This window comes from Accipiter gentilis, chromosome 7 (assembly GCF_929443795.1).
Source record: "Accipiter gentilis chromosome 7, bAccGen1.1, whole genome shotgun sequence".
NCBI lineage: Eukaryota > Metazoa > Chordata > Aves > Accipitriformes > Accipitridae > Astur > Astur gentilis.
In genome coordinates, this window is record NC_064886.1 from 26,290,053 (window position 1) to 26,314,455 (window position 24,403).

General features: G+C 35.7%; 1 protein-coding gene across 6 annotated transcripts in view; it reads right to left on the bottom strand.

Annotated features, from left to right (window-relative positions):
• FTO (FTO alpha-ketoglutarate dependent dioxygenase) overlaps nucleotides 1-24,403 on the bottom strand; it is a 258,770-nt gene that overhangs the window by 162,727 nt on the left and 71,640 nt on the right. For 5 of the 6 annotated variants that reach the window (XM_049806750.1, XM_049806749.1, XM_049806747.1 and 2 more), the window contains 3 exons: nucleotides 21,771-21,850; nucleotides 19,795-19,938; nucleotides 12,455-12,574 (listed from right to left, as the gene is read on the bottom strand). In XM_049806750.1, coding sequence (XP_049662707.1) covers nucleotides 12,455-12,574; nucleotides 19,795-19,938; nucleotides 21,771-21,850 — 344 coding nt within the window. The remainder of the gene's footprint in view (nucleotides 1-12,454; nucleotides 12,575-19,794; nucleotides 19,939-21,770; nucleotides 21,851-24,403) is intronic. The other variant, XM_049806746.1, reaches the window with a different exon arrangement.

Sequence of the window (24,403 nt, forward strand, 5' to 3'; positions counted from 1 at the left end):
CTAAGGAAGAAGGATGCTCCTCTCCCCACCTGAAATTACCTCAAAGTAATTTTCAGATAAAACAGAGAACACAAAACTTTTAGTAAAAAAAAAAAAAAAAAAATCAAAGTAAGAAACACCGCAAAAAAACCCCCACCAACAAATAAAAGAATGTACCTTTGACCTCTGGTAATTCAAATAGAGTGTTAATCACCAAAGGATTAACACCCTCTGCATTATAAATAACATAACCAGTCATCAGGAAATTATAACACCCCATATAATCAAGAAACACTGAAGTCTACCATAGAATTATGCCCAAGCAGGGGGAGGTACTAAGATGGGAAACTAACATACTGTATCAGTTCAGTAAGATTCTGCAACTTCAAGCATTATGGAGAACAGCTCAGTACTTAAACAGATAAACCTCTTTCCCCTCTATGTGTACACATGTGTATATATATATATGCACATATGCCCACGTGTTTATGTATATAAACACACAAATAACTGACACATTTTAAACATCATATGCATTTTTTAAATTGTTAAAAATCTATGCACTTATCTCCCTGATTTTTTGGGGGTTGTAATTTTATGCTTGTTGCATTAAAATCAGACACTTTTTTAACATACTTTAAGTAACTTTCTGCATTTGATGTAATTATTTTTTGCTTAAACAAGGACTATGTGGTTCTGTAGTATAACCCAGTAGCATATTAAATGTAGTATTATTACTACACAAAAGCATCAATAAAGAAATTTCTATCAAAACACAAACTTTTTTAAAGGGATGAAAGAAAAATAAAAATCAAAGAAATCTCTACACACAATATTCTGCTTTGAAGGGGACACACAGCTACCTTATCTTCTGTCATCTTCTCCGTAATTGCTGCCCCCATTGCAGAGCTTCCCCTACCCTATTTTCTTTCAAACCACACCATGCCTTTTTGCCTGAGAGCCTTTGCCATCCTTTCCTGCTCTTTCTTGAAGCTTTCCCTGCCAAGCTTGTTTTCTATTCCCACTGTACCCAAAGGTCCATTCCACCTACACATCTAATTTCAAGTTTTCCAACCACTACAGCACTTCAAAACTCCTGTCCCAGGAGTCCTCACTCATATTGCTTTTGGTCCTGTTATTCTGTCAACAGAATGGCTCCTAAACCCTCTTTCCCATGTTTTCACTGGCTACTAGCACCTACTGCCACTCTCTCTTTGGCCAACTATAACCTGCAGACTGCTGTCCTGCTTGCCTCCCCCCCCCCACCTTAATCTTTCAAAAACCTGTAAAAGGTGTGTAAGTAAATAAACATTAATATACTAGATGAACCAAATGAGATGGGAAGGAGAACTCGCTCAGCACTTACTGTTTCCAACTGTGCCTGTGCCTTGCTAATCAATCTTCTCTAACCTCCCAGACAGGAGGGTTCCACTAGGACCAGGATCCCAACGTTTCCACAAGAGGAAAATCAGACCTTTTCTTTAATGTGGAGTACCTCTTTAAGAACAAAAAGTGCAACTCATCTCAAGGAAGAACAACTCAGTTCAAATTACTTTAATTTGTAATCGTATTTTCTGCTGAGACCCAGAGATCAGGGGAGAAAAGATGCACAACCTCACAATCACACCACACTAATTTACCTTCTTCCAAAGAATGATAAATAAAGGTAGTGTCACAGAATCTGGTAACACAACTGCAAGCAGGCAAGGTGAGGTTGGGATGAACATGGACAGCTCTTCCCATGTATAAAGATGTTAAAATTAGATGGGGGAAAAAAAGAAAAGTAGACTTTCTCAGTTTGAGAAGGCTTTACAATCTAAACTGCACCAGAATTTCCCTTTCAAATCTTCAGTAAAAAGACATACTTTAATTCACTTCTTCACATGGCAGAATAACTAGCAAATTTCACCTTTTTCAAGCCCACTACAAAACCCCACAGGATTTCTCCAACCTTGTGTCATTGCACAACTATGAAATACAGTTTCTAAATGAAATACACTTTAAGGCTGCACCATGAGAAAAAGCACAGCTTAATTAAGTTAACTAAGCTGATTAAGCCATGCTCTTTCACCTATTACAGGAAGTATTTAGCCCTGGAGCCATCACAGCGTATGACATGTTTTCCAGAGATACTGTATATATTTAGTCACTGCAGAAGAGGAAAAAGCAAACACCCCATATGTCAGCATGCCAACAAAAGAACAGAAGAAGTATCAGCTGATAAAGCAGCTGTTTACATCTCATTCTTGTCTGGAAGGTAGGTATTACATTGCAACGGAATAGATGAAGTTAAGAGAACATTACCCCAACACCTCAGATCTGACTGTTATAAAATAATTGCAGTAGGAACACTCTCTCTGAAAATCTCAGTCACTGATATTATTACCGGGCTCTTTGTATGTTTACCAAAAAACTCGGACAAATGGATTTAACATTGAATAGATTATGGCAGCCTTATTTTAAAACAATTAAGATTAATCTTTCTCCTTTGTTGTATCTAAATGAGTTTATATCATTAAAAGAATTCTTTAAAATTTTCAATCCTTTCAAAATGTCTAAAAGCAATTTCTAAAATAAAGACATAGCTAAATAGCATTATTCTTATCTTGGCTTTTGTCGGTACAAGGTTGCTGCTCTGTGTCTCATAAAGATTTCTGGCAGAGTGAGAAAACCTGGTCAGTATCAGTCTTTCCTGGGACCTGTCTGAAGTGTCGACAAGCAGCTAAGCTGAATATTAATACACTCTCCATCATCAAAAGCTGTTGCATACCCAAAGGATGAGAAATATTTTAATCAGCTTTCAGCTTGTCTAGTAGAAGTCAGTTTATTCCTTCGGGATTATACATCTATGTGCTCAATTTTTGTCTTCGTGCTCTCTCTCTATTACTTTTGAAACTAGCAGCAAAGAGCCTAAATCTGCTGTTTTGTTGGAAAAAGCCAACTAATGCTGTGATTCAATTACAGTATTTTACATTTAACAAGAAAATGTAGAAGATGAAAAGCAAAGAAAAAAGTTGAGAAAACAGTCCTGTATCCTAGTTTTTAATAGTAGGATTTCTTAAAGAAACCAGTGGGACTTTTTTTGTTTTATCCAATATTTTTGCAAATTTTCTGAGTTTTCAAGACTGAGTCATGTGTTACCTTACCCATCTTTTACCCTCCGCAGTTGATTTGTAAGTTTTGATGCTGTAAATTCACAATTCCTTTAGCATAATGACCACCAGTAGAACTGACCCATGAATATATACATGTTTTATAAACACATGTATCAAGTGTGTCCTACATGAAAGCAAATAAAAGATCAGTAATGGAATAATGGTCTGAAAAACCTCGACTATAAAACTATAATTGCCTGGTAACCTCTCCTTTCTCTCCTGTCATTCCTCTGAGAGGCAAAGTCAGTCACTGTAAGGTTGCATTAATGAAGATACCACTTAGAGGAGAAGAGAAAAAAAAAAAGGTGAGAAATACTAATAATCCTAATTATATTTTTTTTTTAATCCTTTTAAAAGCATCATAACATTTCAGACTAAGATACACCCAGGACTCATATTGGCCTTTGCATTGAGCACCTACATAAACACAATATAGAATTAATTTCGTGTTACTTCATCCCTGCTTCCTTGGGGATGGATGTATTACCATAGTACATGTAATACCTTGGTGCTCCTTCCTCTTCCTGGTAAGAGGAGACAGAAATATAAAGCTTAGCTGCTGAAAGATTTTCATATACTCTATCACCTCAAGAAATTCTGGGAAGTATAAGCTTTGTGTACTTGGTACTACACAGCATCGGCATAAATTGGTTTGTACAGGCTGATCTTAAAATAATTTCCATCTAAATCTTCCGTCAACAACATAACCAATCATTAGTTTTGAGCAAAGGAGTGAATTCAGTGGTTCCACTACTGCAGATGATTTCAGCACAAAAACTCCTATTTCGTAAAATGGCAGCTTGACATTGGACCCAATAGGAGAACAATCAATAAAGGATGACAATGAGTAAACTTACTCTACCATGTGCCTGAATTACAAGGAAAGTCTTATAATTCACTTATCCAAGCTGACTCCCACCACAACATTGACAAAACAATTGACCTTCTAGCTAGCTAGTGAAGCTTTAATCCATTAGTACGTGGCACACAGCTTGAAGATCGAGCTAAAACATAATTATTAGCAGTGTAAATATGCATGTGTATATACACACACACACATAAAAATAATCACTTTGGTTTATTACACAATTATATTGATTCCTAGGCAGCTAGACAACATGAACTGATGCACTATTCCCAGCTATTAAGAGTGCACTTTGCAGAACAGTGCATGCTTAGCATGAAGTCATATTCATCTTGAACATAGCCCACTGATGCCATTCCTATTCACAAGCAAGAATCTGGCCTGTTTTCACCATTCCCTTAATCATTCTATTGTATTACAGAAATTCAAAATGAGTCCTAGGAAAAGAGATGCCATTAGTCTGATTGTGATAAACAGTCACATCATTTTACAGGAATAATCTACAAGATTTGCTACACTTAAACTTTATATTAGTCTCTGCTGTGAGAATTATACAGTGTTCAGATTCTCCAGCAGTTCAAGGAGAACTGCCAAAACCTGTTGTTAACTAGAGACATTCAAGAAAAGCCAGTAATTATCTTCTTACTGCAGAATAGTAAACATTATGTCTACAGCTTCAGTATTATTAAGCAGAAGCATGTGTAGTAAGAAATGAAAAGTGCAAAAAAGATTCACTCAAAAGCTCCTCAGAGCTACAACTGGGAACTGCCAGGAGACAATTGGGGTCAGCCACAACACAGTAAGCTCCTTCTGTTATACTTAGATGGATAGAACCTGCCCATCTGAAAACAAAACAAAACAAAACAAAACAAAACCCACATTAAAAAACCTTAGATGTGGCCCAAATTGTACAATTTCACGGTAGGGGGGAGGCAGAAATTTGTTAGGTTCCTTCAACTGCAGAATGTTTGCTCCCTACGACATAGCCAGTAAGTAACTCTTTTTCAGTTACAGTAAAAATCATGGCCTCATTTTATTGATGAGGAATTTAAGATCAGAAATAGTTTGCAATCTAAAACCAAAGTAAGACCTCAACATTCTGATCTCCACACTGATTTTGAAAACCACATTGAAGTTACTTGCACAAGTTAAACAGAGGGTCAGTGAAAGAATTAGCATCTAATCCATCAGACCATAATGCTTTCCATGGCAAGTACTGAAGCAAATTTTTATTTCCTTATATATAAAATGAGAGCTATAAATTTGATCAAAGATGAAGTAACTGTTAAAAAAAGATTGCAAAAATACTATTCACCCTTGATCTTGTTAGGAATTAGAAGGACTGACAATCAGATAGGAAAGAAAAAGTATCAATGCAACAATGGCAGCTTTTTGGAAGAGGTCACCTCCGCTTACAAAAGCCATTTGGAAAGTAAAACAGCTGTATTCTATTTTATAGTGGTTACACAGCCACTAAAATACAATAGCAATAAAACCATGTTTAGCAATCCTAGTCGTACTCTAAAAAAAAAAAAATTACAGCAATGTAGATGGTGACATTTTAGTCACACTGCCATTTGCTTTCACTTTCATTTGAAATCACAACTTCCCCTACTTTGTAGCAATCAGTAAAAATTATTCCTGCCAAACCACTGTAATTCACAGTTTCAACACCAAACCAAATCTGTTTTTTGTATCTATGTAGTATGTGCATAAGCATACACACACAAATGTACAAATGCATAGGCTCTATATCTGATCACTCCTATGAGTGCATAAATGAGAACTAGAAACCACTTTAACTATAGTTAATAATTAACCAAGTTTTATATAACATATAGATACACAAATTTCAAAAACACAGAAAAATTCCTTTTCATGAAGTGTTATTCTCAGTGTTCAATAATGGTCTTTTATTCAATTTTCCTACTAGGAAATGGATTTCTAAGAACACAAAAGGCTTTGCAAAGAATAATTGGACTAATAAAACAATAACACAATACTACTACACTATTTCCACAGCAAATAAGCCTTGATAAACACACTGTTGATAAAAAGATCTTTTGTTATTCCAGTATATGTCCATCTAACGTTCTGGGGAAAAAATGGTGGAAACAGCACACAATTTTATACAATCTACAACAGCCCCATCATACTGATTCTGCTTTCACTGAAATCAGTCACATAGCTCCCATCAACAATAATAGGGCAAAACCAGGTTCTAACATATCCTTCCAGGACTGACACTGGATTCACAGGGATGCAGCAGGAACTACAATCGGAGCTCTTCCCTCTCTGCCACACACTGGGTGACTTATATTCTAACGCTCTCTAAACTCTTCTCCCACTTTGTTCCTGTTGCCAAGAAGTGCAAGCACTTGCCCCCAGTGCTCACTCCCTATGAACACCTTTTCTCTAGCTATAACTTTATATGATTCAGAAGTTACATAAAGAAATTAATTAGATCATCACAGTTAAAAACCCCAACATACCTGTGCATGTATTTGTGTGTAGAAGCATGTACATACACATACAGTCACACTATGCACCAGCTCTGATAGTCTATCCACTATGAGAAAACTTTTACATGTGATGGAGAATCCTGTTTAAGCCACAGTGCTCAGCTCAGACAGAGATCCACCTACACAATTCAAAGACAAGATTGGGGCATAACCTATATGCACAATTTTGATTTCTGCTGATTGTGCGTTATATGTATTTATGTTTTAAATATTAACACAGAGCTCATCACATTTTATATGCAAGTACATGTATATACTACACACAATCATATACATCTTATAGTACAAAAACATAGTGAAAACAACAGAAAGAAGCCCTATTACGTATTACAGTAAGAGTTAAGCACAAGACAACAGAATTCTAGTCACCCAAAACCGAAGCTCACCAAGATACAGTTGTGTGCACAAGAACACCTACGAATGTCAAACTCGTAACTCAGGTGCAAATCCACCTAGAAAGGAACGCAAAAATGGGACAGCATGCCCACCTCCTTTGCACCATCTGGTGCAGCACACACTACCCGCCACACGACATGCACAGCTGCACAAGCCACCCATGGTCCTTCCATTTGTGCTGTCAGAAACACATCTCACTTTCCTATAGGACATAAATTGTTCTAAACTTTTCCTGGCTTATGCCAGTTTACATGATAACCTTAATGTTTTCAGCATAACTCTCACAGTATGCTGTATGAGTTGGAAGACTGCCCTTTTGACAATTCCAGGTTATAACAGAAATGTTATAGTGGTTCATATCAACACAGCTTAGATCTCAACCAGCTCACATAAGGGTTAAAAATAGAAAGTGCTATCCACTGGTTTGCTCTGATGTTCCTGTAGATATTGTCACTGGATGTATCCTCAGTAGAATTCTATTCAACACCTCTGTCTTTAAGTACAAAGCTGTAGGCTGTAGCAGCTTTAGGAAACATAAGTATCCTTTTTTCTGCTGCACAGTATCTGTGTGTGAAATTCTCTAAAGGGGTTTAAGTATTTACCCTGAACACTATCAGACAGTTTCTAAAATTTTCCTTATCCTGTTGCAAAAACACTTCAAAGAGAATCATAAACACAGTCCTTTGTGCTTTCAGCACACACTTTGTTTTGGAAGCTTAAGTCTGAATTCCCTCAGAATTGTAAATATTTTTTCTGAAAGATGTGCAATACAACTTGACTCTTTTTTTTTTTTTTTTTTTTTTTTAAGATTGGTCGTGATTCTACTACACACAATGCTGAATCCTTTTTCCCATTTCTGACAGCTAAAAATATTGGGGTCAAGGAAATGAGTGCCAAAAAAAAAAAAAAAAAAAAAAAAGAAAAAAAGAAAAAGAAGTATTAAGGATCAGGTTTTGTTGTTGTTTGCTGTTGAAGATAAAAGGTACATTTCCAGAAACATCTGACTCCTAGTATACATAAAACATAACCTGCCAAAAATACATTTATTTAAAGGCTCTGGCCTAAACAGATAAGAGGAGCCCCAAAAGACAAGAAATATGGCTAAAATTTGGGTCTTTGAGCTGCCATGTTGTGCCTACATTTCACAGCTCATTAGGCAAACAGGATCACCCATCACTGCATGGCCCTCCACTAGAGGAGTATGACACTGCAATATGTAAGCACAACAAGAAAGCTAGAAAAGAGACTAAAATAATGCCTCAGAATTTATTGAATTTTTGCTGACAATGTCAAACCAATTCAAATATCAGTCAAGTTGCTCTGCATTTTCTGAAAAAAGCTAAACAACCCAGCAGCCTGTTTGTGATCCTGTTATCTTTTTTTTTTTTCTTTTTAAATATAATTGGTTAGCTGTTTAAAGTGCCAAAGTCTACAAAAGTTAGGATTCCTTTTAAAAGTATATTTTGTCTTACAGCTTTTCATGGTTATTCTGGAACTCAAATACCCTGATTTAAATACATATTTAAACCGTTGTTTTAATTTGGAAAAGGAAAAAAAAAAATTATGGCCCTGGGCTGAGATTTTGTAGCTCAAGTCTCAGCCTAGACTCAATTCTAACTGTCAGGCTGTAAGCCCCTGAAGTAGTGGCTTATAGCTGAAACTATGACATACTTCATATGTAGCAATAGTAGCAAATAATGAAATAGACCTCAAAAAAGAAAGAAATAATTTTACAAGAGAATAGCCTTGCTCTGTGATTTCAGTTTAGTTGTATAAAGTGATAAAAGCATGCTGTTGAGAATAACAGTAATAAAACATGACTAGTAAATACAGCTTTTCAACTTTTACTAATCAAGGTGAAAGCTGTACAGAAAGATACCAGTTTGCGTGAAATGCCACTTTGCTCATTATAACTACACAGAATGTGCACACTTCTGCTTTTACGCTACATTTATAAATTAAAAGGTGTGCTGTGTTTCATTATCATCAACTGCATTTTAGGATGCCAAAAAGTGAAACAAATGGTGTAACAATTACTTGTGTTTCAGTTATATCATTAAAACTTAGTTCTTTAAGATCTATGTTTCATTCCTTTAAGTAGACCCTTTATTGTAGGCAAACAGTTATGTTGTATGTAACTCCAAATCAGCCATGCTTTTCTCTACATTTTAGTTCTACTATTTTTTTCATCTTGCCAAATTCCTGCATAAATACGTGGCATTAAATGGAGCCTAGCCTACCTAACATAATTATATATGTTGTGATTCTATACTGCAGTGACACTGATACATTTTAATAATCCCAGTCTCGGCTCTTACCCACTAAAGTCAATAAAGGTTATTAAGGCCAACTGCCATATAAATACATTGCTACATTGCTAAATGGACTGTCAAAGCAGGAAATACAATTCACACCATATAGCACTACTAGCGTCTTCATTTATTTTATTATTTTTCTTAAAAGGACCACTAGATATGTTAAAAAAGTCTTCAAAGATTCAATAGTTAAGTATAATCACGTATGTTTATTTTTCGTTCCACAAACAAAAACCATTTCATTGATTTACATTTTACTTATTCAAATGTGAATCAGCCTAAAACAAAATAAACAAAAAAAGACTGTAGGACTTCTGCAGTTCTTACTGATTTGGCATGGTGTTAAAAGATTTTCATAGCTAAAATAAATGTCAGATTGCAAGGTTTGCATGATATCAGACCCTGAGAGACAAATTGTCTCTCCACTGAATCTCAGAACAGCTACAGCAAGACTTCCTTGCATCACATGAGATTTCAGCTTTTCAGACTTCTCTTTACCCAGAAAGCAAAGCTTGTACAGTCTTTTTTTCAAATGGTAACTCTCCCTTTGAATTCAGCAAGCATTTATCCTGATGTTGCAGATGATAACGTGTTAATCTTGGATGACTTTTAGAAAAAAAAACAACCCTCAAACATTTGAATAGCCTTCATATTTTCAAGGGAGGGGGAAAAAGAGAAGATCGGTTGAACTGCTTTGGATTTAATGGTTCATAAATTCATGAGGTAATATTGTGGGAAATGTGATGTTTTATCAGAATGTCATTCAAATGAAAGGTTTAACATTTACATCACAAGAGCAAGCTCTAAGTAAAACTATCCTGAGGGAAAGAAATGCCAGGAATAAACATTATGATAAAATTGTGTGCTTGCTATAAGGTACAAAAATATTAAGTGATGCCCAAAGGTTTGAAGACACTGGGTTAAACTTCCTGCAGTACTATACTCTGCTGTGACATTGGAGTAATTACAATTAGCAGAATCAGAAATTATTTTGTAAACTTTCTTTTCTTCTTTATAACTGCTTTACTAAACGAGGGGGAAAAAAAGGCACAAGACTGACTTTTGTATCACTCTAGACACATATATAAAAGAATGTACATCAAGAGTTGGTCAGCTCACACAAAAGAAAAAATATGTTGCTTAAGTATTTTATTTTAAGCAACAATATTCTTCTGAGACAAGACCAACAATTCTAAGACATTTTTACTTTTAGCACTTTGACACTGTTTTTTTTTTATTTTTAAGAATCATTCAGCTAAAATTATAAATTTGGAGAAAACACATCTACTGTAGACTACTGGATACCTTCAGAAATACCTTTTTGATTTAACTTAATGCTGTGGAAGCTAAGCATGCACCAAAACACTACACTTTTTATGTTAAATTGCTGTTGAATTTGTTAACCCACAATTGATTTCCTGTGTTATGGAATCTTAGAGATTACAGCTAACTTGAAGCAACAGGGATAATTCTTGATGTTAATGCTACATTTCTATGTATTCTCATTAAGTCAGCGCCTGTCGTTGCATCAAAATTGCGGCTCAACATTGCCCCCTACCGTCATTTTGTGAAACACTAAAGGACAAAACGTAGGTTAAATCCAAAAAAACCCACCTACCTCCAAGTCCCAAATACAGTAAGCATCAAATTTACTTAGAGACTCAACGAAACAGACATTCTCAATTAACATTCTCTTCTGTCTCCTTCAATAGCTGAAATTAATTGTGATTAATATGTTATAAGTCATAAAACATTAAAGCAATTTTTAAAATTTAAATTAGAAGCAGCTTCTGTCTTGGCCCAACCTTCAGTTTGCTGATAAATATCATCCTGAGGCCTGTTGAAAGGAGATACACTGACGCCACCATGTTTCTAATTAGACACACATGGTAATGTCACACCAACTGCAGAAAACCTAACCCTTGAGAATTCCCGCGTTTGCTAGTTTTCCATGTTCTCAACACACAATGGATATAAAATAACAATCAAACATTCTTGTCTCTACCTCATCTAAGCCTGTGTTACAAGAAAGTAAGTTGTCATTTGAAAGAAAAACAAACCAAAAGATTTTTTTAAAATTACAAAGGTCATTCAAGAATGTGAGCACATAAGAACACAAAAAATGAGGAATAAACACCACATAAACAAGTTATAAATAACTTCCCTCCTTTTGTAGGAGAGTTTAATGTTCACTGATTCCTTGTGGCAACTGATTTCACAAATGAAAGTTCCACTTTTCCACACTTATTTTCCAAGTCTGAAACCAGCCATTGCTGGAAAAATTTACAATACGTTTAAGCCGGTTAGTGAGTCACATTTCCCCCAAAACCCGAGAGCATATTCTTGTCGCACCGTACCTCCAAAGATTCAAAACCACCTCTACTACCAATCATATTCAGCATCCTCAGTTACATTACAAACTTTTCCAAGTCAACTACGAGCAAATTAAGGCTTATGCTGTGACCAGCAGAAACGACTGAGAAGCAGCTTCTAAGGCAGACATAAGGATACGAGTAAGGCACGTTTGTCAATACAGTTCCTTCTGTGTACAGATCTAGAAGCAGGCATGCTCACAGATGTATCGAACCCTTACACTAGCAAAGTCTCCCAACTCATTCTTTACTTGGACAGCAACAACAAGCAGGCTAACAGTGCTTGTCACTGAGTCCGTTTTCAAGGAAAGCAGGGATGTACTTTCAAGCATACAGGAACCAGCATCACTACAATTACTCAAGAAACTAATCTCCTCTTGTTGGTTCTAGCTATGGTGTTAAGTGTGCAGGTGGACTACAGACAGATAGTTGTACCTCCAGATCATCAGATTTTACTCTCAACCTTCCTCAGATACATTCACCATTGTTGTCACTGGCAGAGTTGCCCATCTTGGTGTTGTACGAAAAGGTTGACAATGCAGAGTTTCAGGTACCAATCAGTGTGATGTAATATATATGACTGTCATCTTATGAGGCTGTCAAACTTTAAAACCAAGCAAAGTCAGGAAGTAAGTAAAATCTTGTTTTTTTCAGATCTTATTTTGTTCACATTTCTTCTGGCTACTGGAGAGAAAACTTAAGAGGAGGCAGTGAAGGCTGACATTGATTCTAGTTTTCATATGTTCTGAATAAAGTTTAAAACCCATTACTACAGCACAATTAAAAACTTAATTGTGAGTGCTCTCAGAATTAAGCTCTAGAGGCTTTAGACTATAAAACTAGCACTTACCATAACCTCCATTTTTCTCCAAAATTCTTCCAATTTAGCCATAGGCTTAAGCCACCAATCAGTGCACTTCAAGTACCGCTTGCCTTGAAACCAAAACTGCCTAAGCCACTCAAATTCAACCTGCAAGGCAAAAACGTACAGTAGCATAAACATGTATGTTCCTTATTTGGGGCAGGAATAAGGTATTGCATGAATCCAGCTATACCTGAACAATCCCCTAGAAAAGGAGGTTACCAAAGTACTCATTTCTAAATGCACCCTTACATCTAGCTGTTTATTATATTTCTATTCCACATGAGTTTGGGACCTGAGCTACTCCCTTCAAATCTAGAGAGGTGCAAAACCCAACTTTTATTTTTACATATGGTATGTGTACAAAGAATACTAAAACTTCAGGTTTACTCACAATTCAGCCAAATATGGACAAATTCTGGCTTATTTTGATTAACGTTGTGGATTTCAAAATATTTCAGTCATATAAAAAAGATTGAAAAAACTTGCAGTAATAAAATTGCTAGAATGTAGCCTAGTCAATTGCTACAGAATGAGAGTGTAGCATTACAATGAATCAGAGTTTCTCATACTTTACCAAACAATCTGGTTACAGATAGGCTACCAGTTACTTTGGGATTGACTGGATCTCCATCTGGGACGGGCGATTGCTCTGCTCAAGCAGGGGTGCAGGGCAGAAGGGGTGTCCCACAGCTGCTCCTGCTCCCTCTGCTGGGTCTGCTGTCACAGCAAAACCTACTAACACACACCCCGCACATCGCCGGGGTGAAAAAAGCAGGTTTCAGCTTTTTGGGGCATCTGAAGTAACAGTTTTTTTTCTAGGACAAAGCTTGTGCAGAAACCGTACTTTACAAAGAAAACAAATTCCCCACTGAAGCAATAAAAATTCCATCAGGAGCAAGCTAATACTTTTATTTGGAATATGAAACACAGCAAGTGATGTAATACTTTACTTTTGGTTTTTTTTAAAAAAAAAAAAAGTCATATGTGGATGGCCCATCAATGTTAAGACAAGAGAAATATTAGCTTACTGAAACATAGTACAAATATATAACTCATCAAATATTCTTTAAGCAAAATAATTCCATTTATCCTAAATTCCAGTGAGCCTTTTTTCCTTTAATAGTAATCCATAGTTCTGCTCTTCGGAATTGTGTATTTATCTTTGTTGTGGTAGTTACGTTTCACACCGAGTTCAAAGCTCCTTTAATCATTATTTGTACCACAAAGAAGTTTTTGTTTATCCCTGCTCAGCTCCGATAATGCAAATAAAGACAACCTGCCAAGGTGAAAGAATAAAGAAAACTGCCCAAAGCTGTCACCTAATGCTTTCTTTCCTGCAAGGGTGAACAGTATGGCTGCAGAAATCTGAAAGTGTTCCAGTTAACATTAACTAAATGTTTGGTCAATACATGTTAAAGACTATAATAAATGATACTTAAAAATTTGAAGTGTATAAAAAGAATATTAAAGCAACTTTGTTGGTAAAATATAACAACATGATTAGTTGGCAGACATAGATCTTAAAATATTTTCAAAAAAACCTGACTGCTAGCCTAGTGACTTTTTAGCACAGAAGTTTGATGACATCCATCCTAAAAAAAAGCTGAAGGAAAGTTTGCTTCCTCTACCATATTAACAAGGTATGAAGCATCAAGTTACGGTTTGTTAAAAAACCCGTATACACAGTTTTGGGAAGGCTGAGCATATCAACAGTTCAACTAGAGTTTTAAGCACTAGATACTTTTTTTCGCCCCCCAGTTCTTTTTGGTTTTGCTGGCCTCTACCACAAAAGGGCTGTAACACATGATGTCCGGCAAACGTGTTTCATGAAATGAATTACATGAAGCCGTTAATCAATGAAATTTTTTTTTTTTAAATTAAAATCAATGTTACAATATGGCTCATCATATTTCAGTCAATCTGATTTTTGACTAGTCATATTGATTTGTTACCTTAATCTATGTAATTTCTGTCTAATTCAAGTCTGACATCTTGGCCAAATTTTAAATGTATCTTGATCCTATATAGAGTATACAACTTGACAAGGAAGAGCTGCTTTTCAGGTGCAAGAGGTAAAGTTCAGCAACAGGCTAGTTAATTTTCTGCAGGATTAGCTGGTCTCATCAGAGGTCAGTGTACCAAATTGCAATATGTGGTTGTTTAACGATGTCGACTACCATTTCCTAGGGCTCTCAAACTCAGGTCCACATTCATCTCACAATGTCTCAGTTTAGCTCTAAACGGAGTTAATAAAATGGAGGTTGGGGAGAAAAACAATGTTTCACCCACCAACTTAGCCATCAAGCTGCTTGACAAGTGACTGCTCTGAACTATCACCTCTAAACAGATAACTGTTGATTCTGGAAAAAAACCAACAAACATCACCTCCATGAAGCAATGGTGACAAGACTTCTCTATCACTCTATCCTTGTTTTAGATACATGCAAGCACAAACACTTAGTTTTGCTAAAATCTCCAGAGATTCCAGTTATGCTAAGTTTGTTTGGTATTTTTAACACATGAACACTTTTTACACCACATCCATTACGAAGTACATATTTTAACAAAAACACATGCCCTCTGCTTTCGAAGCTCTCTTAAAAGCTATATGTCCTCCTGCTTTCATTGAACTCTATTCAGGAATATCTTTTCCTGTAGCAGGAAGGCACTCTATTGGCTTGCCTCCTTCTGCAAACAGGAGGAGCTGTACCAGGAAAAAAGCCACAACAGTAAATACTGGAGAGAGACAAAAAACTCAATTCTAGCCTTAGTGGAACTGAAGTTACAGAACATTCATCTTCTGTGACAAAAGTCTCAGGTTAACAGCTCTTGGTGAGGATTTTGTAACACAGTTTTAATTTGGAGACTCACATGTATCAGAGCTAACTTTAGTTATCATTAGAAAGCATTTTACGTGACCGAACAGGACAAAGCTTAACATATGAAAATATATATGCTGAGTGTTTGAGGAACAATTTTCATCTCCTAATTAATTTTCACTTATGACTTACATCTGTGCAAGTAAGCTCAGAATCAGACCTCATATGTCTAACCAACATATTTTCAAGTTGTCCTTTAAACAATGATTAAAGGCCAATTTTAGGTTATAGTCAATACTGGGTAGTAAAAGGCCAACAGTAGCATTTGACATTTTGTGAGGCAGTGCTCCTCAGTCAATTATTCAAAAGTATTGGTTATTAAATGCCACACATGTAGGTGATCTATATTTTCTCTCTGCCGTACTAGCCAGCCACCAACCATGCTGTCAGCTGATTGTGATGTGCTAAAACATATTAACCTTCCTTTGGCTGTGCACACTGCTACCTTTTCTCAGCAGTGACCTCAGTGTCTAACACCATATACCTTCAACTTAGCTAGCCTAGGCTTTTCTACATCCCTGTACATTCACCACACTTAAATTTATCTACTGCTGCCATAAAAATAGATTTGCTGTAGGCAGAAGTCACTGTACCTCACAAGCAAAAGAGCAACCAATTCAGTCTCAAGTTTTAATCACGGTAATCAGGATTTGATAATCATGGCTAAGTAAAAACCCTGACGAGGACAAAACCCTACCTTTGCAAACTTAAGTACTTACTTTGAAACCTGCTACGTTTTCAACACAATCCGTAGATGATAAAAAAACTTCCTATTGTGTTTTACTTCACAGAGAATATCCAATTATTAGTTTGGTGTTGGCAAATAAAGAAGCCTTGAGACTACCTCACACAACATGAACTATTACCAGATTTTGCATTACTCAGAGCAAGGAAAACAAATTTTCTTTGAAAGAACTTTTCTGCAGATTTATTTTTATATGTATGAGCATTTACATCATCTGTCCAGCACTGTTTTATTAGTTTAAAAAGCATTTACTTGCCAATGGGTTTCCCCAGGTCCCCTTTAGCTCTGTTTGGGACATACCCAGCAGCTGTGCATATTTTGGAAAGCCAAGTGTGATTCAGTAGGGGCAAGAGTTTCACATTTGGTGAACTCTGCAAGATCATTTATTTCAGGATAAATTATTACTGGCCAAACAGCAATCTCATTGCTTAAAGGGGTAACTTCAATCTCTAACACTATGTGTGCATTGTTAGGCTATTGTATTTCACAGCTGTCCAGGTAATTACTTCTGTCCACCTTGCTACACCCTGTTCACTGGATACCCTGCCGTTTAAGTATTTGTTCAGACTTCAAGTCCATAAGCTGCTCAGAGAAGCAGCACATGAACACCCTTAATTAAGGTTATCTTTACTTAGAACTACAAAGTACATACTGGGAGTGAAGTGACTCACACATCTAACAAACAGCACATGCCTCGCAATTACTCAGATATTCCTTTGAAGGCTGTTTTAGTGAGGGAGACCATGACAACAAAGCTATATCTTAAGAAATATTAAACTTATATTTGGCTGCCCACTGTAGATGCTGAAAACCTCCTCAGGTTAGCATCTCACTTTTTTGGCAGGAATACCTCTGTCAAGACATCCAAGACAGGGCTCTGACAAATGAACTCTGGGAAGTCTAACATCAGTAAAGACATCCCCCAGATACTCACCCATTACCTCTTTTAGAGGTTTCTCTGCCCACCAAAAAAAAAGAAAAAACTAAGTCTCCACCTATGCTTCTGATCTTCAGTTCAAACCCACTTTATCAGCACAGCAAGTCAATTTTCCTGTCCAGGAATACGAACGTGAAGGCACAGAATCATACCTCATTCTTTCAGACTTGCTCTTAGGCTGTTTCCCTCTAGCAGACAGAGATAATTCATCCAGGCCTCATTTGGCAGAACAGTTAATTTCAGCACAGACTGTGAATCTGTGCTAAACTACTATATTTTAGCTTAGTCACATAGCCTGATGGTACTCTGATTCTACTGTTCCAGTTAACAGTCTCTGATGACTACTTCAGAGGTGCCAGCAAAAGGGGTAAGAAAAACAAACCCGTAGCATTTCAAGAAGGCAAAAAAATCTAGAACAATGCCTGCATCTAGTTATCTGAGTTAAACCCTGCAAAGAAGTTGAGCTATGATAATATTTGAAAATAAAATACAACTGTATCAACGACTACTGCAGATGAGAATACTATCTAATTTCAAACTCATGATGTCTGGTCCAGAGGAACAGAAAAAAATTCACAGGGAGGTTTAGAACTAGCACCGAAAGCTGTATATTGGACAAAAATACACCAGCAAAATTGGGTGGCAGTTCTTAATTAATTCTATGTTTGGCTTTTTGTGCAATTTTGTCTTTTGTATTTAAATACTAACAAATTAAGGAAAAACAAGAGTCACCAAATCCTGACCACACCAATCAAATGAAAAACTAATTTTCATCAGTGAACAGTTTCTTTAAAGAAACAAAACATGTTCTTGTTCTTCACCTGCCTAATAAAATTTGAACCTAAAACCTGTATTAGTGCCTGAAAATATAAAGATTTATCATACAGTGAGTAAAAGAAGGTAGGAAGCTTGTATATGTAAAAAAAAGTTGCATTAGCCTCACAGATTTGTACATTTTCACTTCAGTGACATTCAAAAAAGAAATGTGCATTTACCACAGTGATAAGCCACTAGTAATTTTGTCTACTTGTGCAGCAAATAAATGAAATCTAAGTAGCACTTTAACATATGGAATTTATCCTTCAAGTGAAGAGGTGACCTAGGGACAAAAAAAAAAAAAAAAAAAAAAAAGAAAAGAAAAAAAATAAGAGGGGAGTAGGTATTCTCTTTTCAAATGAAATATAGATCCAATGTGTCTACTAAGTCTAAGTGCACAATATGTACAAGTTAAACAATGATTTCTGTTACAGTATATCCCATATGCGTTAACAGGAAACATCCCTGTATGTCATATAGCAAAATTATTCAGGTGACTGCAAACACCAGGGGCTAGTCTCTCACCTGATGTAAACGGCACATGTCTTTGATGTTAAAGGACCCGTGCAAATTTACACCAGCTGTGCATGTGGCCCTAGCTGTGCAAACCACATATGCGTATAGTTTTATGAACTGAGCCTGATTAATGTTTTGTAAAACCCTGCATGCATCAGACTTCTTTAAATTGCTCTAGGAGCCGTTTTGCTAAAAGTCAAGGGTGCAAACCTTTTGCCATCACTATACGCAATTTTACCAACTGTAAACACAATACAGATAAAAATGCGTTCTACAAAGTTTTAGTAGCAATACATATTACTGTATTCCTCAGCAGATATCAATTTAAACAGTTTACACGAATTCTAATTTGAGTGAAAATTACCTATGTACTATATGGCTTATAACAGTGACCATACTTATCTTAGTAGAAATACAGCACAGGTCCTGCAAAATTTCTGAATATCAATATGTTGTAAAAAACCACTGATACTTAAGTAAAAAGTGGTTCAGAAGTTTGTATTAACTGGTTGCTAGAGCTGTTTTTAAAGAGAGATGATGATCAGTGCTTTACAGTTAGGAACAGTTTAAAGCTTTGTTTTAGGTAGGACAGCTCTCCAGAGCAGCTAAAACATCTGTCATTTTAAACTCCTAATGCATAGCCTTGACTACATTTTCTGTAACTTTAAAAAAAGAAAGAAAGAAAGAAAAAAGTACTAAATTTACCATCTTCAGAAACACTACCATTGTAAGAAGACCTAGTCCATTGTCACATGTTCCTGAGTCTACCCACTAACACAGATTAAGCCATATTACATTTTTTATGATATTGCCTACTTTTATATCACAGGAAAAATTACCTGTTTCCACAGCTTCCCAAAATGCCATCTGATATTTTCAGTTCATTTGTCAAATCAATGTGTTTACTAACACTCCAGGTCTGTACTTCAAGCAAGAAAGCACTGCCAGCTTCAGTGGAATCCTGCGGAAGTGCATTGCTACACTTGCATATTTTGTAGCACAGAAAGACTTGCTTAAATATGTTCCTCACAATTATTTCCACTGTATTTTCTTCAGAATATACTTTAAAGCATGTACTCACACTTGTGTCACACCTGGCATTCTGTAAAAACCTAGTTCAACACCTGATGAACAACTGAAAAATTTTACCTGCTCTTTCACTCTCATTTTCTTTCTCTCTCCCTTTTTCTTAGAGAAGCACTATAAGTAGTTTGGTTTGTCCACCACACTATCAGACTTCATGTAATATTACTGAAACTACTCTTTTACTCTACCAGCAGAGGGATCTTAAGATGGAAAAATTAAAACTTCACAGGAATGAAAGAATCAATCCAAGTTAATCTCAATTACTGTACCCAAGTAAAAAAAGTCATTAAAAATGACTGCACCTCTCAGAACCTGGCTGAAGTATTATCAGTGCAGATCATCTCACCTCATTATGTATTTCTTCTACTTGCTTTACAACTGCAGTTTCCAGTGATTTCAAAGATGAAGCCATTGATTCAGAATCAGTCTGTAAATTCTGGAGTGCCAGTTCACATTGTCCAAATATGTATTCCAATGTTCCTCTTGAACACTGAAAAGATACAATAAAAAAATGTATATATAGCCACTTCAGAACATAAGTATTCCTCAAATATACTGAAGTATTTGCTTCTGAATAATCAAAGTAAAGGAGAAGAAGGTATGTATTTCTGTAACTTTATCTCATGATATTTTAAAAAAAAGCGTAATGCCTGCTGGATTGTCCGTATAATTATTGACATAAATTATGCAGAAGTCTAATCCATCAAATATCTAGCCAACCTGTACAGCATAGATTGAAAGCACAAAGAAAAGAATTCCTTCTAAATTTACTTTACAACTATGGCACACAAAAACATGAGTATACCTTCCATTGCTTCCCGGGCAGTTTTTGACGGTATTTCAGAATCAGTTAGTTTTATTTGCCCGGTTCTATGGGCTTATAGTAACACTAAAATGGAGTTCCAGCCTGAGAGAGCTGTTTGCTTACGAGGTATAGAGAATATGAACAAAACAATTTTGCACTTCTGCTCATTTTGTTTTGTTTTCATTAAATTTCCTTCAAAATTAGAAGGAAATCTGTAAAAATCCTTATGAAACAAAAGAAAGAAGACATCTACATCTTTTAATTATTTTCAATTAAATATCTGTACCTTCAGTTAAATTTCCAGGAATAATCTTGAATAAGGACCCTCTGGTCTCATATTCATTGTAAAAAAAATCTCCATACTGTACAACTTGAAGTCACAACAGTTCACAAAACCAAAACATAATCACTTAATAGAGAAGCTTTTCATACCGTAAAAGTAAGTGTGTATTTTCCTGCAAAAGTAACATAGAGACAGGAGCAGTAGGTCAAAGCACTCTTAAAATGAGAGATGAAAAATACAGAATAATTTGTGTTAAAAGTTACAGTGTACTTAAACTTTATGCCAAAGCTTTATGTGAAAGCCCAGTTCAAGCAAGCGGAGTGTATATTTGTTTGGGAAATAAAGGCACGTTTTTAATATTACAACTTATATGTATGTATATGTCTGTGGTCAGTGCTATGGCTTTATTTCCACTCCTGCACAAACTAGGAAGAGTAATGGGGGAAAAAAAGAAGTATATGGATACATGTATCTCTCTTGCTTCAATAGTGGTATATATTGCCTTGCTGAAAGAAGGAAGTGGTAATTGCAATTTTTTAAATTATCTTTTTACAATACAGTCGTCTTATTTTTTTTTATATGCTTTTCCATTAGAATACTACATAAACAAAACTACTGATAACACCATGTAAAGGAATAGGGAGGAGAGGTCTAGTTAAAAAAAAAAAAGTGTCTTAGCACTTGAGAATACCAGGGTGAAGCCTTGTTACCTCAGAATGACTCTGAGACAACAGACTCTGTATCATTTTTCTGCTTCTTCAATCCTCAGATGCACAGAAGGATCCAATTTAAAGCATACTTATGACTGCTCTTAGTTGTTCTGAACCCCTAAAGGACGTTTTTGCTAGTGGACACTGCTGACATGTTTTGAGTATTTCTATCTTATCATGAATATTGCCTTTCAACTAGGACCGGGATATGAACACATCAAAGAAGTTTTAAAACATTTCAAATAAAAATACAGTTGTTTCTACATTTCGTCAGTACTCCATGAGGTGTGGTGTAGCACAATCTTAATTCATATCTCATATGCCTAACCCTGAGTTTGGGCAAACTACCAATACAGAAACAAATGCACCTCAACCCAAAAATAAACAAATAGCAGTTGTTCAAGTTTAAGTCACAAGCATAACTGTGACCCACAACTCTGGATAAGACAACATGATGCTACATACAGGGTATCAAAATATTAGTTTTAAGAATGACCAAATAGCAAACCATTTTTGATACTTACATCTGCCACTCTGTGAGTTGAGCTGAATCGAGGTGAAAAACCAGCCAGAACACAGTGCTGATGTGTCATATTGAGATCATCTAGGGACAGATTAGAAAACCTTAAGTACAGTGAAAAATTATACTTAATAAAACATATTGTGGCTGAACATGAATTAAAAGACACGACACTAAGCATTTAAAGAGAATTCAGTCAGATAGTACTATCTTCACAGAGCTCTAATGTTTAGTAGAGCATGATAACTATTCACTGTCCTAGTGTTACCAAGATCCCTATTCATATTAGTTGTCTCCCAGTTTATACAATTTAGAAGTGGCATTTTCCCACTTCTTATGGGAAAAGTTCAACTAAATGAATTAATTCTTTCAAAGTCAAGGATCACTATAAATAACAGACTACTCGCTTCTTAAAAATCACTAAACAATACCGTACTGACATTTCTTGAAAAAAGAAACAAAGAAAGAAGAAAGACAAAGACATATTATTTCATCTTTTTACCTGAAACTTATCTGAAGTTTTCCCTCCACCTCAGAGCCAAGAAACTGGGAACCTAGAAAGCACAACCTGCTCAAAGACCTGTCTCCAAAGTATTTCCTTTGTGACTTTCTTGTAGCCTGCCAGAGGGCTGTCATGGACTTGAGTTCACAAACTGTCAAACAACGACCCCACAAACCCTGTAGATGGAACCTACTTGGTTGCCATCAGAGTTTCAAAGTTATCATAACTGAAGAATGCTTGAATCCTGACAAACTAGAACTTTTTAGAGGAAACATATTCTTCTGGAAAAGTTCAGACTAAATCACTGTTATGCTGAAAACCATTCATGAAGTGCTTTCAATTCAAACAGTTTCGGTGTTAAAATTATGTTGCCCTCTCAACCTTACTAAGACATTAAGGAAAATCTGTAAAATCACTCCTGGGTTATAGTTTTGTAAGTTAGCAGAAAGAGACTAAAAAAACCATACAAAACTAGGTGACCTGGAGTGTCACCAAGCAAAAAACCACCATAAACAAAATTAGAAGACAGGAATAGAGACCTACAAGCTAGTTAACTTGGAGTCTGTATTTTCAACAATACCTATTCTTTCAGGGAATTTAGCTTCAGTCATCTTAATACAGCATGATGAGAAATTATCAAGCTTCATCCTTCCATCACATAAATATAATTTCTCTTTAAGAGATCAATATTTGCATACCTGAAACCTGGTGTCCCAAATTCCTACTAATTTTTGAAAATGCTCTTCTGACCATAAAAACAGACTATCAGATTGAAAAGAACACAGTGTGTGAGGTTTAACGGTATTCTCTTTACTACTGAAAAAAGATATGCTCTAAAACTTTTACTTTACCTTGCAACAAGTCTGCAACTTTAAAACTGAGAAAGTCTAATGAATAAGAATTCAGAAAAATGACTGAATTTATCCTAGTTGTAAGAACAGTGTCTTCTTTTTATGAATTTTATAAGCAACTACTGAAGTTCATACCCAAGACAGCAGATAGCATCATAAACTTGAAAAAAAAATAATAAAAACCATAAAAACAATTTATATAAGGAATAAGCAGACAAGTGTTATGAAACAGGATTGAATTCCCACTAAGAAAGTTTAGATGAGAGGCTTATTTTTTATTAGGACAAGGTCTGCAGGTAGGCGAAGCTGAAAAGCTTGAGAAAACACTCCAAAACAAAAAAACCCAGAACATAGGAAAAAGTGATTTCCTACATAAACATATGAGGGTTAAATTGCATAAAGCCAAGTCTTGCAAGGACCACAGAACAGTATTATCTCTGGACATTGCAATATTTAAGTATCACAATCGCTTTCAAGAAGAATTGCAACAGAAAACAAACCTAAACACTTCCACCACCCCATTCAGTGCCCGTTCATTGTGGCGTGTTTTATGTAGCAAACAGCATTAAAAGTACTACATTTTAATTTGCACCTTTATTCAAACCTTTGGCAAATCTTTCATTGTAGAGCTCGCCCTTGAAATTGATGTCTCTAATCCTTTATGACTCTTAGAAAGATGCCTGTAATTTTCATTTAAGAGTTTATAATTCATCTAAAACTGTAATTGTACAAAAATAGTTGAAGCTTCATGGATCGCAGGTCTCAACAGAAATTTGAAAAATACATTCTAGATCTTAAAAGATTACAGTAGAGATTTGCTTTTCTTTTTCTTCTAAAAATAAATTAATTGAAAAGAAAAAGCATTCTTTATCAAATTGGTCATTGTCCATTTGGCAGCAAAAGGTTTTATTCAGATACAGAACACTATGTCCAGATAACTGTTTTGGTTTTAGAGTCAAACCAAAACTGTTACCTTCCTTGGACACCCATGTCAAAACTACCATAGTCCTCTCGTGGTTTTAGATAAAATATAATACATATGGAGTTAACATCAGTTTTACATGACTAAACACTGATCGGTGAGGTTTGGAAAAACAAAACACAGCTTCTCCAGTATTAAGCATCACATAAAATACATGCATATAAAAGTAGGAACATATGTATCAGTCCTGCTTTGGAAAACTGCATACAGAGAAGTTACTTGTCAGACAACTCTGAATTTGTGGTGAGATAAGAGCCAACATGGCATCTTTTCTGCCACAAAACAGTGGGCCCCTATCTTGC